The sequence below is a fragment of the Onychomys torridus genome, chromosome 4 (genome assembly GCF_903995425.1).
Source record: "Onychomys torridus chromosome 4, mOncTor1.1, whole genome shotgun sequence".
NCBI classification, from domain to species: Eukaryota; Metazoa; Chordata; class Mammalia; order Rodentia; family Cricetidae; genus Onychomys; species Onychomys torridus.
In genome coordinates this window covers 138671632-138689643 of record NC_050446.1, presented here as the reverse complement: position 1 = coordinate 138689643, position 18012 = coordinate 138671632, and the positions used below count along the sequence as shown (strand labels likewise).

At 46.2% G+C, this 18012-nt stretch overlaps 1 protein-coding gene across 3 annotated transcripts in view; it reads left to right on the top strand.

Annotated features, from left to right (window-relative positions):
• The first annotated feature begins 9753 nt into the window (after positions 1-9753).
• Positions 9754-18012, top strand: part of Cep250 (centrosomal protein 250) — a 45763-nt gene continuing 37504 nt past the window's right edge. For all 3 annotated transcript variants that reach the window (XM_036183678.1, XM_036183677.1, XM_036183680.1), the window contains exons 1-3: positions 9754-9858; positions 15921-16203; positions 17485-17541. In XM_036183678.1, the coding sequence (XP_036039571.1) occupies positions 16021-16203; positions 17485-17541 (240 nt within the window). In that variant the 5' untranslated portion in view covers positions 9754-9858; positions 15921-16020. The remainder of the gene's footprint in view (positions 9859-15920; positions 16204-17484; positions 17542-18012) is intronic.

Genomic DNA, 18012 nt, shown 5'->3' with positions numbered 1-18012 from the left:
AGTTGAGTAGGAGCAAGGAAAAAAAACTTTGAATCTGGATGGAAGGCCCTCTCCAGGGAGGAGCCCAGAGTTCCTGCCTGGCTCTTACTATAAAGGTGACTAATCACTTTGGTCCCCTCTGGTAATTGCAACCAGATGCTGCTGCTGGCTACGCTTCAGTCCCGACATGTTTAATTACTGGGACACAGAGTCTCTGGGTCCCCTGTGGCTCCTTCCCTCCCCCATTCCTGTCAGCAATATTAATGTCAAACCCAAGGTAGAGGATGGGAGCCTTGGGAAGCCACTGGCATGGAAATAATCTTTACAGGCCCTTCCACTATGTAAAGTCTTTAACTTCTTAAATATTTCCCCATCCATTATCTCATTGGCACCTCACAAAACATCCTTATAAAGCCAGTAAGCCCAAGTCTTACTAGACAGGCAAAGGGTGAACTGCAGCATAATAATCCCTTGTTTTGTTCCAGCACTTAGGCAGTTTCAAAGGCATCTCAGATTCCTTATGTTCTCTCAGTCTCCTGCGATCTCAAGTCAGACCAGCACAGCACAGCAGCTGAGAGATGGGCTCAGGGATGGAACAGCACCGTTTGTGTCCCGGCTCGGCCACTTGCCAGTCAACTGGCCGTGAGTATTCATGCATTCATTTGCTTAATTATGAGCACTGGCTATGTAGCAATGAACAAGACATCAAAGTCTGTGTTCAAATTCTGATGGAAGGGACAAATAAATGCGCAGCTCGAGGGAATTCCAAGTGCTGCTCAGGAGACAAAACACTTGATATAGTATCTGTTCTAGCAAGGAGTGTCTCGCTGAAGGGTGGCGTTTCAGCAGAGACTGAGATACAAGGAGGCCTACTGAAGTCTGGGGGGATGATCATTCCAGATGGAGGGCACAGCAAATGCCAAGGCCCCAAGGTAGGAATGTGCTGAGCACAAATGAGAAACCAAGGAACACTGGTGTTACTGAAACAGAGGGAAGCGGGAGGAGGGGCGGCGCGGGAGGGTAGAGATGACTGTAAGTCACATGGGAGATCAAGTCAGATATGTCAGAACCATATCAGTGTGGCTTTGTAAGCCATGAACAGTGAGTTCAGTTTTATTTGTAGTGATTGGAGAATCAAGCGTAGAATTACAAATATGAAACTACCAACCTTCAAATAAACCCCAGAGCCTCAATTCACCAACTATGTGATCTCAATTAAACTATTTTTTAACCCTTTTTGTTTAGAATTTATTTATTTATTATGTATGCAGTATTCTGCCTGCATATATGCCTGCACACTAGAAGAGGGCACCAGACCTCATTCTAGATGGTTATGAGACACCATGTGGTTCCTGGGAACTGAACCAGGTCCTCTGGAAGAGCAGCCAGTGCTCTCAACCTCTGAGCCATCTCTCCAGCTCTCAAATTATTTAATCTCGCTGTACCTCAGTTTAGTAATATTATATGACAATAATGATGATGATGATGATGATGATGATGATGATGATAATCTTTTGGAGGTTGGAGAAATGGCTCAGTAGTTAAGAATAGGTACTGTCGGCCGGGCGGCGGTGGCGCACGCCTTTAATCCCAGCACTTGGGAGGCAGAGCCAGACGGATCTCTGTGAGTTTGAGACCAGCCTGGTCTACAGAGGGAGATCCAGGACAGGCTCCAAAGCTACACAGAGAAACTCTGTCTCCAAAAAGACAAAACAAAATGAACGACAACAGCAAAAAAGAGTAGGTACTGTCCTCCCAAAGGACCTGAGTTCAGTTCCCAGCAACAGGAGTGGCTCACAAGTACCTATAACTGCAGCTCCAGAGGACCTGACACCTCTTTCTTGACTCCTCAGAAACGTTCATATAAGCATGGACAATACACACACACACACACACACACACACACACACACACACACATAAATAAAATAAGTATTTTTAAAAATGAAGTATGGTTGAACATGGTGATATATGCCTTTAATCCCAGCACTCAGGAGGCAGAGGCAGGTGGATCTCTGAGTTCAAGGCCAGCCTGCTCTACAGATCAAGCACTATGACAGTCAGGGCTACACAGAGAAAAATCTATCTCAAAAACAAAAACAAAATAATAAAGGAAGAATGGAAGGAAGAAAAAAGAAAGAAGTGTGGTGTGTGGTGTGTGGTTTGTGGTATGGAGGTGCATGACTGTAACATCTGGACCAGGTGTTTTCAGGTTCTTGGCCTTTTTTTTTTGAGACAGGGTTTCTCTGTGTAACAGCTATGGCTGTCCTGGAGCTCGATTTATAGACCAGGCTGGCCTTGAACTTACAAAGATCCCCCTGTCTCTGCTTCCCAAGTGCTGGGATTAAAGGCGTTTGCCACCACCATGCAGCGCCAACCTCCTCTTAACTACTTCTCAAAGGGATCTGGTGCCCTCTTCTGGCTTCCAATGACACTGCATGAAGGTAGTACATATACAGTCTCTCCCTCTCTCTCTCTCTGTCTCTGTCTCTCTCTGTCTCTCTGTCTTTCTGTCTCTCTCTCTGTCTCTGTCTCTGTCTCTCTGTCTCTCTGTCTCTCTGTCTCTCTCTCTCTCTCTCTCTCTCTCTCACACACACACACACACATTTACACACACACACATTTAAAAAAAAGAAACAACAACAAAAAAATCAAATTATCCTGGCATAGTCGTGTGAGACAAGAGGATCTCAAACTGGAGGTGAGTCTATATAGTTGACACAATGTTTTAAAGGAAGACAGAAAATCCTACCCTCCAATCCCCCACTCCAAGTTCTTACCTCGGAGGTAACAGTTAGGAACCTGGAAACTTTCTAGTCATTTGTCTTTTGAGAAAGGATATTGTGTATCCCAGGCTGGCCTCAGAGTCCTGGCTGGTCTTGAACAGGTTATGATGACCTTATTGCTGGGCTTAATGGCAAGGTCACCATACTCAGCTTCTTGCCATTCTTGAGATCAGAAACCTCAGATCCTTGCTGGATATTCCATTCCTACCACCCATTCCTACCACCCATTCCTACCATCCATTCCTACCATCCATTCCTACCACCCATTCCTACCACCCATTCCTACCATCCAGTCCTACCATCCAGTCCTACCATCCAGTCCTACCATCCCCCTCCATGAGGTGGACTGTCCTTTGGGAGGAAGACACTTAGTAGAGGAGTTATCGATGCCATGGGCAGATAGCAGGGGCTCTACGGAGAGCTCAGGTGCCCTCTGCAGAGTGGAGGAGTCCCGTCTCATAGGTAGCAGAGGAAAGGAGAAGGTTCCATAGCAGGAGCTGGCAGCTGCCATGTCTGTGATTGCTAGGTGGCATGGGAGAGAAGAAGATAGGGAAGTGAGGAGGAGGACATCTAGTTGAGGTGTCACCATTGTTTAGGTCAGGGTACGTGTCACCACTGGTAGCCGTGGCAACCCAGGCTGTGAACTTCCTTGGGGAGGTGAGAATGGTACCAGTCAGACTCTTGGAATCAGGGCCCCTGGTGAGTCAGTTTATAGACTCACAGACAGGCTCTCCAGCAGGGGTCCCAGAACCAACCATGAGGATAGAGACAGAGAGTGCTGCAGATAGAGCACTGTATGGTCTGGGATTTTAATGATTCAGTCTCCCAAATCAAGCATAGTGATGCAAGCCTGTAATCCCAGCACTCGGGAAGCAGAGGCAGGAGGATCATGAGTTTAAGGTCAGCTTGGACTACATACTAACATGTTGTCTAACACATAAAACAAACGGGCTGGTGAGACAGCTCGGTGGATCAAAGTGCATGCCACTTAGCATGATGACTTAAATTCAATCCCTGGAACTCACAAAAAGCTGGATGCAGCAGCTAGGGTATGCAATCCCAGCACTCCTGCAGAATAACAGGAGGCAGAGACAGGGGGATCACTGACAAGCTCCCAGCCAGCCAGCCTACAAAACACAGCACAAGCAGCAGAAACAGGAGAGACTCTGTCTCAGCAAGAATGAGAGAATGGGCTCCAGGAAAGTTGTGTTCTGACCTCTAAAGCACCACAATATGCACACACTTTCATTCCTGCACACATGTGCACAAATAAAATAATTTACAAATACACAAGGAGGCAAATTCTACCTTCCATATTGCCTATAAGAACGCTAGTAGAGGGGCTGGAGAAATGGCTCAGAGGTTAAGAGCACTGGTTGCTCTTCCAGAGGTCCTGAGTTCAATTCCCAGAAACCACATGGTGGCTCACAACCATCTGTAATGAGATCTGGTGCCCTCTTCTGGTGAGCAGGCATATATGCAGGCAGAATACTGTATACATTAAAAAAGAAAAGAAAAAAAAAGAACCCTAGTAGAAACAAACATAAAACAAAAATACCAAGAAGCCTAGGAGAGAGTAACAAGATGGCTCACAGGAAAAGGCACTTGCTGTCAAACCCGACATCCTGAGTTCAATTCCTGGGACCCACATAAAAGGAGAGAACTAACTCCTGAAAATTGTCAATAAATAAATAAATGTAAAATAAAACATAAAGCAAAGCAAAACAAACTCCAAACCCCAAGAATCCCAGTTGATATGTAACAGATAAGAACCTTAAGAACTTTACTAGCCGGGCAGTGGTGGCACACACCTTTAATCCCAGCACTCGGGAGGCAGAGACAGCTGGATCTCTGTGAGTTCCAGGCCAGCCTGGTCTGCAGAGTGAGTTCCAGGCCAGGTAGGGCTATCTACTGAGATTCGATCTCAAAGTTTTTTTAAGCACAAGGTGATTTCCCAGGCTGGGGAGATGGCTCAGTAGATAGCAAACATGTCACACAAGCGTAAGACCAGAGTTTGGATAACAAGAATTTACATAAAGTCAGATGTGGCAGCACAAATGGTGATCTACAGAAAAATGAGAGGCAGAGATGGGGGACAGGAGACTCCCCAAAAGCTTGCAGGCCGGCCAGCCTGGCTTATGTGGTGGTGAGCAAGAGACCCCGCCATAGAGCACAGAGAATGAACCAACACCCTTGTCCTCTGCCCGCCACACCCATGCTGTGACACAAAGCTGTGCTCACACACCAGCACACACAGACACACACACACATATGCACATTTGAAAAAAAAATCTTTTTAAAGATTTGCTCATTTCTATTTTACATGGTCTGGTGTTTTGTCTGCATGTATGTCTGTGTGAGAGTGTCGGATCCCCTGGGACTGGATTTACAGACAGTTGTGAGCTGTCATGTGGGTGCCGGGAATTGAACCCAGTCCCTCTGGACCAGTACTCTTAAACGCTGAGCCATCTCTCTCCAGCCCCAGAGAAAAAAAATTCCCCCACAGAACTCAATAAAAAGTGCTCAGATGTTTCCAACAAGCTGACTCCAGTTGCTCTTCTATGCATATGCCTTACTTCGTCTTTGTGGTGCCGAGGTTGAACGGGGTGCCCTCCTGCTAAGCCACACTCTGCCACTGAGCTACTTACTCTTAACCTGGCACAGTCACCATTGCAGAAAAGACTGGGCAAGTGAAGCAAAACCCCTGAGAGCAGCAGACTTTATAAGAGGCTAATAAATATGGCGCATGTCTTTAACCCCAGCACTTGGAGGCAGAGGCAAGTGGATCTCTGTGAGTTCAAGGCCAGCCTGGGATACACAGAGAAACCCTGTCTTAAAAAGCCAAAAGAAAAAGAAAGAAAGAAAGAAAGAAAGAAAGAAAGAAAGAAAGAAAGAAAGAAAGAAAGAGAAAGGAAGGAAGGAAGGAAGGAAGGAAGGAGGTTGGGTGAGTGCAGGGTCACTATTGGACCTGCACAGAATACAAATTCCCAGAGATTCAATTTAGGATGTCAAGAAAGACACGAAGTTTACCTGAGGGGACTGGTGTTGGTTTTCCTCTAACTCATTCATTTCTCTCTTTCTCTCTTCTCTCCTTCCTCCTCCCTAGTCTGGCTACTGAGACTCTATGTCTAGTTTAATTCTATTTGATGTCCCAAATGTTCCTCACACTTTGCAAGATGCCCAAAGGCTGAAGTACCCACTGTGTGCCTAGACAATCTCTAGGGGACAGTGTCACCTGCTTTTCCACATCAGGAACTTCATCTTCTGCTTTGAGCCAGGTAGTTCCCAGTGGTATCACTTCATTACATTTTCACTGAATTTCCAACGGGTTGCTAACACTGTGTTATGATCTGATGGTAAAACAAACACCTGCCTGATAAATGGATAAGTTAGTGAGGACATGAATGGCTCCCCCTTTACAAAGGTCAATGATTACTGGTTGGTATTGATCTCCTACTTCATTGACCCCTTTTATTGGTATATTTTGATAATCTAAAACCTACATCCACTTCCTAAAGTAGTTTGCTGATAGATCCTCTGTTTTAATTTTTGGTTTTTGAGACAGGGTCTCATGCTGTCCAGGCTGGCTTAGAAACTCTTTATGTAGCTGAGAATGACTTTGAACTTCTGACATTCTTGTCTCCACCTCAGAAATGCTGGGGTTACTGGCCTGTCCACCACGCCTACTTCTATCGGACCCAGGGCTTCTCGGATGCTAGGCAAACCCACTAAACTGTGCCACACTCCCAGCCCCTGCTGATGGGTTTTTAAAACTTTTTTAACCCTGAGGACGATTTGACTTATTCAATTCAATGGATACTTATTAGGCACTTGTCAGATTATGAGAGAAACACTCAGAATAACTCACAATCATAACTTCATGAACCTTAAATTTCATAGGGAAAAGTAGGAAACCTTAAGTCAGCAAATAAAACGTAGGATTACTATAAAAGAAGCAGAATCATGATGGGGAAACATAAAGCAAATCTCAATTTTCACAAATTTTTTATTAGAGCTTGTGTGTGTGTGTGTGTGTGTGTGTGTGTGTGTTCATTCACGCATGCCACAGGCGTACATGTGCCTTGGCATATGTGCAGAGGTCAGAAGGCAACTTCTGGGAGTCAATTCCCTTCTACCATAGGCTCCTGGGATCTAACACAGGTGTTCAGGTGTGCACAGGCTTGCACTTTTACCCATCTCTGTTGGGGAATGTTATTTGAAGGTGTGTTACTTTTGTTTATGTTGCATGTGTTTAACTCTGTGAAGCTGGGTTACTGTGCCTGTCTAAAACACCTGATGGGCTAATAAAGAACGGAACGGCCAATAGCGAGGCAGGAGAAAGGAAAGGCGGGGCTGGCAGGCAGAGAGAATACATAGAGGAGAAGACAGGAGCAAGGAGATATAGGAGGAGCCAGAGAAAGGAAGGACATCAGGGCCAGGCACCCAGCTATACAACCAGCAAGCCACGGAGTAAGAGTAAGATTTACAGAAGAGAACGGGAAAAGCCCAGAGGCAAAAGGTAGACGGGATCATTTAAGGTAAGGAAAGCTGGCTAGAAACTAAGCCAAACTAAGGCTGGGCATTCATAAGTAATAATAAGCCTCCGTGAGTGAATTTACTTGGGAGCTGGGTGGTGGGTGCCCCAAAAGACCAAAAACCCCCAACATCACATCTCAATTGCTGGAGTTTCACTGTAGAAAGCATGCTGAGGGAACCTTTAGAGTTTGAGATGACCTTTAAGCCCAGCAGAGGCAGGCAGACTCTGTGAGTTCGAGGCCAGCCTGGTCTATAGCTAGAGTTCTAGGACATTCAGGGCTACATAATAAAATCCTGTCTAAAAACATAAATAAATAATACCAGGTAAGCCAGCAGCTAAAAGAACAGTTTAGGAAGAGGGCAAAGTCTGTAAAAAGGCCTAGAGGCAGAAAAGATCGGGATGTCTAACATTTAGGTTTGTTTGTTTTTCTTTGTTCCAAATACGGTAACAGACAACATTCTTGCACAGAGCTTATGGAATTGCTTTCCTGGGCTGAGCCCTCACCACTGATTCTTTGCAGCTCCTTCTCTAGGGTCTGGAGATGTTTCTTCTTCCTGCTCTAGATAGCTTGTTTTTCAGAACCACTCACTTTTTTTGCTACTCCACCTCACCCCCCAAAGTAACCATTAAAGGACCTGCAAGATAGCTCAGCAGATAAAGGCATTTGCCACAGAGCCGGATGACCTCAGCTTGCTCTCTGGAACCCACAGACTGAAAGGGGAGAACCAACTCCTGCAATGTCATGTGTGCATTCACACACACACATACACACAAAAGAGGTGGGTTTTTTTGTTTTGTTTTGTTTTTGATTTTGTTTACTTAATGTAATAAATCAGGCTGAGCTGGGCAGTGTGAGCACACACCTTTAATCCCAGTATTCAGGAGGCAGAGGCAGGTGGATCCCAGAGTTTGAGGCCAGCCTGGACTACAGGGTGAGTTTCAGGACAGCCAGGGTTACCCAGAAAAAGAAAAAAAGTTTTTATATAAGAGATCTAAATTAGATGGCTCAAAGGATAAGAATGCTTGCTCCCCAAGCACGGACCTTAGTTCAGATTGTCACTCCAATCACATCAAAAGCTATGAGGTGCTTAACAAAGGCGCTCCATTCTCAAATTCCCTTTGTGTCTGAACTCTTTCTTCCCACCCCTCTCTGTTTTTCAAGAGAGGGTTTCTCTGTGTAGCCTTGGATGTCCTGGAACTTGCTCTGTAGACCAGGCTGGCCTCGAACTCAGAGATCTGCCTGCCTCCGCCTCCGCCTGAGTGTTCGGGTTAAGCATGTGCCATCATGACCCAGCTGACTGGTTCTCTTGTGTACACACAACCTATACACGGGTTCCCTCCACACTGGCTGGGTATTTGTTTTGTACCAGCCCTTGTACTGGGTGCTAGAGTGAGAGGTGATCAAGAAGTTCCCTGTATCCTCAAGGAGCTTGGTCTCATGTAATACCCACAGAGCAAAATCACCTGGGGGTATTTACAATAATGAGATTCCTGGCTTCACGCTTGGTGTACTGAATCTTCAGTATAGCTTCCATCCCTTTGTTGTTTTGTTTGTCCTCTGTCTCTGCTAAAACTAGAGACAACCAGACAACCAGAGTCAGACAAATGGAATTTCAACGCTAAGAAAATGAGAGATGGCTCAGCGGTTAAGAGCACCGACTGCTCTTCCAGAGGTCCTAAATTCAATTCCCAGCAACCACAGTGTAGGTCACAACCATCTCTTTAGGGATCTGATGCCCTCTTCTGGTATAAAGGTGTACATGCAGATCGAGCATTCATAAACATATAATAAATCTTTTTTAAAAATAAAAGAAAAACGTTAATAATATATGTACAGATATTATGAAAATAACTCCCCCTTTACAGAGGAAAGTAGTCGTAAAGAGGTAGTCATAACTGGGCAAACTGTAGCCCCCTGGCATTTAAAGCATTCAAAAAGTAATACTGTGCAAAGGTTTGTGGAGTACCGAGTATTCCAAAGGACACTAAGTTGTTTGCTGCCTGAGGCCGCGTGGAGGAGGGGACAGATGGAAAGCTGAGATTAAGAAGTAGTCGTTCGCCCAGATTTAATCGCAACTAGACCCTCTCACGCAGCTAACCAACTCTGCTTCGTTCGTGCCACAGTGCGCAGGTGCACCCAGACCTGGATTTTACGCATGCGCATTATTTAACCCTGAAGCCACAGGCGGAAGATGGCGAACGAGTGTTTCTTCTCCCCCTCAGAACGTTCAGTGCTAGAACTCAGAGACGGTGGCTGTGTCCATTTTTGGAGAGCGAGCGTGTGTCTCACTCTAAACCTCCTTTCCTTTTGGGCCGCTCTAAGAAGTTGGCTGCCAGTACCTAATATGGCGAGAGGCCCTGCATCCGCGCGCTGGCTCCCGGCACTCGGCTCCGGGCGGGGCGGGAGGGGGCGGCCCCCCACGAAAGGGCGGGAGTTTGGGGGGCGGGGCCTGGCTGCGGGACCCAGGGCCGCCCCGGGCCTGGCCTGCAGGGTGCTGTGTAGCTTCTGCGGTTGCTGAGGAGCACTTCAGGAATCCCGGGAACCGGCGCTGGTGAGGTGCGTCGAGGGCAGGCGGGAGGTGCCGGGTGTAACGGTCCGAGGCCCAGAGCCCGCGCGCCCACGGGGATCTCGCCTGGGCAGCGGCTTGCCATTTCCCGGGAGGAGCTCCGGGCCCAGAGAGGGGCTGGGGCTCGTCCTGGGGGTCCCGGCCCGCCTGCCAGCCAGCCTGAGCTTCCTGCTGCAGCCACGGCTGCGGAGAACTTCACACCAGGCTGGCCCGCTAAGACGCTGCGCTCCCTGCAGAGCGCACTTCGTGCTCCCCCGAGCTTTGCAGCTCCCTGTGCCCCTGCGGATCTACCCCTTAAAAGTCCGGTCCCAGCCCGCTGCTCCGTCCTCAGATTTCTCATTCTTCAGGATCCAACTCAAAGATCACGTCTTCACTTGTTCAAATTCTTTCTTAGAGGCCTGCTCCAGGCTCAGCTAAATCTCGATTCTTGGTTTTTTGAGCTCTTTGCCCAAGTCAGTGTACTTCCCCTCGCTCATGTTCTGGGCCTGTACATTTGAAGTCATGTCTTTTTTTCAACTCTATGTCCCATGATGATAGCAGTAAATAATAAAGTTACTGAATAGTTTGAGGAAGACAGCTCTACTAAATGCATTACCTGCAGAAGCCCCTTTATGCACGCAGCGATCTATGATGTGGGTTCCATATGTCCACATTTTATGCATGAAGAAATAAGCACTCATAAATCAAGTTCTACGATGACTAGAATCTGCCCCATGTATATGATTGATGACTTAACCAGCTTGTCTTTGCGTTGTTGTTTATACATTAGCCTGTAAGATATGGTGACCAGGGCTACAATTCAAATTTTATTAAAAGGGCTTTTTAAATTTTTTTTTTTATTTTTGGTAATGGGAATTGAATCCAGGGTCTTATTCATACTAGTCAGTATTCTACCGCTGAACTAATCCCAAACTTGGTGTCCATTTGTCTTGGCCTCCCAAGAAACAGAGATTTCAGGTCTTGTGTGTCCAAGCCAGCCCTCGAGAAGGCTTGTAAAGGAGAATTGAGGTTACCAAATCAGTAGTAAGCATAACAAAAATGGGTTGTCCTACTGGTACACCTGCTCCTCGTGTTCTTCCAGGGATGGTTTACCTGGTTTTGCTCCTTTTACCTCAGAAAGCTTCAGGCATGGATGCCATTATGTCATATTGCATTAGGAAATGCTCCACAAGGCTGTGGTTTCACAGTTTCTGACTTTGACAGCTAATGAAATGAGCATAGAATTTGGAACCAGATTAGAATTTGGTTTCTATTTTGCCATGAACTAGTTGTGTCTCTCTTTAAAAAAAAAAGTGTGTGTGTGTGTGTGTGTGTGTGTGTGTGTGTGCGCGCGCGTGTGTGATGGGGGAGTTGTGCCACGTGGAGGCTAGAAGACCACTTTGTGGAGTTGGTGCTTCCTTCCACCTTCGTGTGGGACACACTCGAAGCATCAGGCCCCTTCTTTACCTGCTGAGCCATGCTCCCATTTCCCCTTCCACTTAAAAAAGTATTTGTTTTTAATTGGGGGTGGGTGAGCAGATGCACATGCATGCAGGGGCAGAGGCTGTAGAGCTGGAGCTGGAGTTAGAAGCAGTTGTGAGCTGCCTAGAGTGGGTGATGAGAACTGATTTGGATCCTCTGCAAGAGCATGTGAGCTCCTAACAGGAGAGCCACGTCTTTCACACGTCTGTATCTTGTGTTGTTTCCGCTTCGTTTTGCTGTTGTTTTTAGACAAGGTCTCTCTGGGTAGCCCAGGCTGTCCTAGAACTCATTCTGTAGACCAGGCTGGCCTCCAACTCAGAGATCCACCTGCTTCTGCCTGCTGAGTGCTGGGATTAAAGACATGGGCCATCATGTCCAGCTTACACTAACATTTTTTGAATACTAGTTTTCCTTTGTTCTTTCTTGCTTTTTTTCCTGCCTTAGGATTTTATTTTTATTTTACATGTATCAGTGTTTTGCCTATATGTATGCCTATATATGTGCATCATCTGTGTGCCAAGTGCCATCAGAGTCAGAGAGGCCCTAGAATCTGCTGGAACTGGATTTGCAATTGGTTGTGAATAACTCTTCTGCAGGAACAAGTGTTCCTAACCATGGAACCCCGAATCTTAGTTTTCTTGATTTCATTGTAAAATGAGGACAGTAATTTTTGTTTTGGTTTTTGTTTTTCAAGACAAGGTTTCTCTGTGTCACATCTCTAGCTGTCCTGGAACTCATTTTTTAGACCAGGCTGGTCTCAAACTCACAGAGATTCTCCTGCCTCTGCCTCCTGAGTGCTGGGATTAAAGGCGTGTGCCACCATGCCAGCTGAGACAGTAATCCCAATATCCCTAAGGTTTTTTTTTTTGTTGTTGTTGTTTGTTTGTTTTGTGTGTATGTGTCTGTGTGTGTCTGTGGGTTTGTTTGATTTTTTTTGATGATGAAGGTTGCAGCTGATTATTGTAAGGGTGAAGCACTGTACACACTTTTGCTTTATGAATGGTTATGGAACTGCCAACACTTTATAAAGCTATTGATGTGCATAGGGATCATGTTACTTAATGGTATATATCAGCCAGTCAGATTTAGTGGGCTCTTCATATATACCAGGTCTATTTTAGGAGCTTGAACACAGCATTTAATAAAGTGATGTTAGCTGGGGTGGTGGGGCACATTTGTAATCTAAATACTTGGAAGGTAGAAACTGGATTCACAAGTTCTAGACCAGCCTGAGCCGACACCATCTCAAACAAACATAAAACAGTATTTTGTACTGGTGGGATTTACATTTTGGTAGGTTGTTACACATAATAATTAGAGGTAGATAGAAATGCCAGTGCATGTGTCTAGAGGGGTGGTACTTTACATGTACAACTACTAAAACGGTGATAGCTGATCAGAAACCTAGTTGGAGCAGATCACGTGGCTAACAAGTGAGTGTGGCTCTTGCTGTGCTCCAGCACACATGAGGATGGCTGGCTATGTGGCCGGGGGACAGCAAAGGGGAGATGAAATAGGAGTCATTCATTTCCTAAGATGGGTCAGTTAGGACTTGGAGCGATTATAAAGATTTTCTTTAACTGTAGTTGGCTGTTATCTCGGATGTGGGGCTTTGTGTTTTGAGACAGGGTCTCTCTCTATATGTAGCCCAGGCTGCCTTTGAACTTACTACGTTGCCCATGGAAGACTCTAACTTGTAGTAATCCTCCTGCTTCAGCCTCACAGGTGCCGGAATTTTAGGCATGTCCCACCACGCCTGGCTATTTATGTTTTATTTTATTTTATTTGTTTGTTTGTTTGTTGTGTGTGTGTGTGTGTGTATGCTGCAGTCACGGGTGGAGGTTAGGGGACAACTTGGATGAGACAATTCTCTCCTTCCACTCTGGGTTCTGAGGACTGAACTCAGGCCGTCAGGACGGCAGCAAGTACTCCCTGAGCCACCTCAATAGCCCTGTTCTGTGTTTTAAAAGGACTAACTGTTCTGTTGAGAGAAAGGAAACAGAATTCAGGAGGTACCACCAGCACCTAGGAAGCTTCGGCCATACTCCAGCTACTCTACTGTGCGAGGAACCCTCCCAAGTTTCCTATTAAACGGCTCTTGTTTATTGTCTCACGCCCTCGTGGATCAGAAATTTGGAGCAGATTAGCTGGTGTTTCTGGCTTAAGAGGCTCAGGCAAGGCCAACAGTGATCTGAAGGTTTCCACCAGGCGCTGGAAGATCTGCTTCCAAGAGGCCTCACTCACAGGCTCTTGGCAGAGTCCCAGGGCTTTCTCCTGGGCCTCCGCACAGGTACTTGTGTGTCCTCGGGACAGAGCAGGTATTTCTCCAGAGACGTTGTTCAGAGAGAGTAAGCAAGCAACAAGCCGTAGTACCTTCTGGGACCTTGTCTCAGAAGATATTTCTATTTCAACATTTAAAAAAGATTTATTTTATTATGTGTATGGATGTTTTGCCTGCATGTATGTATGTGTGTATGTATGTGCACTACGTGTATATCCTCAGAGGTCAGAGCCTCTGGAACTGGAGTTACAGATGGTTGTGAGCCACTGTCTAGGGACTGGGAACTGAACCCAGGTCCTCTGGAAGAGCATCCAGTGCTCTTACCGCTGAGCCGCTGTCTAGGGACTGGGAACTGAACCCAGGTCCTCTGGAAGAGCATCCAGTGCTCTTACCGCTGAGCCGCTGTCTAGGGCTAGTCATTTCTACTTTATTCCATTCCACACTCAGAGAGAAAGTTTGGTCCTTTTTATCTTCAGACAAAATTTCATGCAACCACTTGTTGAATTCACTGAGTAACTGAAAATGACTTTAAAACACCGGATCCTTCTTCCTTGATCTCCTGAGTGCCCAGGCTGTAGGCCTGTGCCACCTTGACCGACTTAGGCTCTCTTTAAGTTTTGGTGGTGGTAGTGGTGGTGATGATCATAGTTTGGTGGGGTTTTTTGTTTTCTTTTTTTTGTTCATGTTTTATATGTGTGGTGTGTGTGCAAGTGTGTATCCATGTTCACTTGGAGGAGCGGGGAAATTAATGTTGGGTGTCTCCCTTGATCTCTTAACACCTGATATGTTGAGTCAGGATCTTGCACTTGAACTCAGAACTCTCCAATTTGGCTGGTGGAGCTATTTGTCTGTGTTACCTAGGAAGTAAGTGTAGAGAGATTTAAAGCTGAACCTTGGGGCCCTCAGTCTTTAGATAATGGAGAGAGGAGACCTCGGGTCACTGCCTTGTTGGTTAGTAGGTAGCCTGGTTGTTTAGAAGAGCCAGAAAGGCGTATTTACGTGTGCATTATTCTTTCAACCGTGAATGTTGGTATCTGTTTTTGAATTCTTGAAATTTTTATGGAATGGTGGCGAACCTATAGTCACAACACTTGGGAGGTAGAGGCAGGAGACTCAGGAGTTTGAAGTCATCCTTAGCTACATACAAGTTCCAGGCCTGCCTGGGCTATATGAAACTTCACCTAAAAAAGAAAGAAGAAGAAAAGAAAGAGCCTGCAGGCCACTATTTTATTACCTCAGGACTAAAGTTGAGGTCTGCCAGGAGCAGTGCCCATACTAACAACCAAAATGAATTAGACAGCTCTTGCCTTTGAGGTACTCAGCATTGGTAGCAAAGACAGACAAACGCTGATGGTAAAACATAATGTGGATAGCCAAATGGTGGTAGTGCAAGCCCTTAATCCTAGCATTTGGGAGGCAGAGACAGGTGGATCTCAAGTTCAAGGCCAGCCTGGTCTACAAAGGACAGCCAGGGCTACTTAGAGAAACCCCATCTCAAAAAAGAAAGAAAGGAAGGAAGAAAGGAAGGAATGTAATGTAGATGTTAGAACACGTATCTTTGAATATAGGTGAATGTATGTGTGAGCAAAAGACTGCAAGTGTGTACAAAGTGTGCACATATACACATGTATAGCTGTAACAATTTGAAGTCTTCAAGGCTTCATCTGGGTGGGCAGGATAGGAGGTAGACTGAATCATGATATGGATTGTATTTTGGTACATGAAAAGGATTTGGGAGTCTAGAAACTTCTGTTTGTGCACATGCCAGATTGTATTGAATGGTTGTGCCATTGCCTCTGCCAAGCTGACAGCACCTCCGTGAGCCCTCCCACAGATTGCTGAGTCACGTTCCAGGCCGAGGGGTGCAAGGCATAGCAAGGGTTCTCAGTTTAGTGCAGACTCCCAGAGGCACACCTGGCAGCAGGAGCCCTGTGTGAGCTTAGGGTCCATTCTGGTCTTTTCAAATTTCTGAAAAGGGCACTGGAGAGGGCTCATGGGTTAAGAGCACTTGCTGTTCTTGCAGAGGACACAGGTTCAGTTCCCAGCACCATGGGTAGCTCACAACCATCTGTAACTCAGTTCCTGAGTATTCGATGTTCTTTCTGGCCTTTTCAGGCACCAAGCACACACATAATGCATATACATGCTTTCTGGCAAAAACACTCACATACATAAAAAGAATTCTGAGAAGTCCTGTAATAAAGGAACTATTTACTTCATTCAGCCAGATTCACTCCACTTAATAAATGTTTGCTGAGTAAATCTGAGAAACCTAGCCTTTTGAATTTTGTTGTATGTTTTGTTCCGTAGCTCAAGAGGAGGTCTAAGACACATAGATCAATGGGTAGACACGCTGCTGCAAGCAACCTCTAGCTACATAGGAACTGTGGATTTGTTCTCCGATGCTCCCATGGAGGCAGGAAGCTCTGGGTTGAACATGAAGCCCCAGTCTTTGCAGCTAGTGCTGGAGGAGCAGGTGTTGGCGTTGCAGCAGCAGATGGCAGAGAACCAGGCTGCCTCTTGGCGGAAGCTGAAGAACTCCCAAGAGGCCCAGAAGAGGCAAGCAACCCTTGTGAGGAAGCTGCAGGCCAAGGTGAGGCGGATCCTCTGGGGAAGGGAGAAAAGAAACTCCACCCCTAGATGAGTGCTGGAGCAGGATAAGGGCTGGGGGAGGGAGACACCAGAGAGGGGAATGGACCTAACGTCCTGGTGAGGCTGGCCAGATAGTCGACTTTCAACTATAGCCTCTCCTCTGATGGTCACAACTACTCCAGGAAGTATGGATTATGTTCCACCACATATGGCACTCACAATAGTCAAATTAGTTGTCTAGGTTTGTTCTCTTAGTCTAGAGCAGTGGTTCTCAACCTTCCTAATGCTGCAACCCTTTAATACAGTTCCTCATGCTGTGGTGACCCCCGACCATAAAGTTATTTTCGTTACTACTTCATAACTAATTTTGCTACTGTTATGAATCATAATGTAAATTTTTGTGTTTTCTGATGGTGTTAGGCCACCTCTGTAAAAGAGTTGTTCAACCCTTTGAAGGGGTCTCAACATAGAAAATGAGATCTGCTAGTCTAGAACTAAGCCCAAACCTGATACACGAGGGATATAGAAAACGTGTATGTGTGTGTGTTCGTGTGTATGCAAGTGCGTGTGTAAGCATGTAAACTGTGAGTATGAATAGGGAGACCAGAGGTCAATGTTGAGTATCTTCTTCTACCACTCTCCACCCTATTTTTTAAGTTTTATTTTGTGTATTGTGTGTATATGTCTGTGTAAGTGTGTACCGTGTGTGTTGGTGCTCTCAGAGGGCAGCTAGAGTTACAGACAGTTGTGAGCCTTGCTGGGTGCTGGGTACTAGGAGACAAATTTGGGTCCTCCAGAAGAACAGTGAGCCTTTAAGCACTGATCTCTGTCTTCAGCCTCCACCACATTGGTCTTTTGTTTTGGTTTTTGTTTGTTTGTTTGTTGGTGTGTGTGTGTGTGTGTGTGTGTGTGTGTGTGTGTGTGTGTGTGTGTTTGAGATAGGGTCTCCTTTTGTTTGCCACTGTATGCCTCAGGTGAAGTAGCAGTGAGCTTTGGGGATGCTCCTGTCTCTGCCTCCTGTCTGTCTGGCTATAGGAGTGCTGGTCTACAGGCACACACTACCTGTCTGCCTGTGCTTGAGTTCTGGGATCTGGATTTGGGTCCTAACGCTTGCACAGCAAGTGCTTCCCTGTGGGGCCACTTTTAAGATGTTGTGGCCTTACTTCACCATCAGCACCCGATTCCCATGTTCACAGCAGATTTCCCAAGATCCCTGGAGCCTTTGGTTTGTGTTGTTTCTGCAAGCGGTAGCTATGCTTAGGGCCTGCTCTCTTTGCTTTAGGTTTTACAGTACCGGAGCTGGTGCCAAGAGCTGGAGAAGCGGTTAGAAGCCACCGGAGTAAGTGAGGTTGAGTTCTGGACTTCCCCTGAGCCCTTAAAATATACTTGCTTGGCTTTATATGCTGTCAAGGAAGGCTGGGGTTATACAGGGTGTTTAGTGGGAGCTCCTCTGTCTTCGGCTCCAAAGAGCTATCAGTAGGCCTTCTAGAGATTCTTGACCTGAGATCCATCCATTTATCAATGCAGTTCTGGGGACTTGGAGTAATAGAATGGGCATGTGGAATTGCAGGGGAAATTCATTTTTCATCCAGCAGGTGTCAGTGTCTATCCATCTGGAAGATGTGCAGCTCTGCATGCCCCAAGCATTCTGCAGTAGAGGGCTGTATTTGTTGCCTGGGAAGGACTGGCTTTGAAAGACCCGTTTGTCATTCTTTGTGCCAGCTCCCTTAGGCAGGCACCTCCTCCTTCCCCCAGAGAAGTTCTCAGAAGGGAAGAAGCAGCAAGTGTTGAGCACCTCCTGTGCAGACCA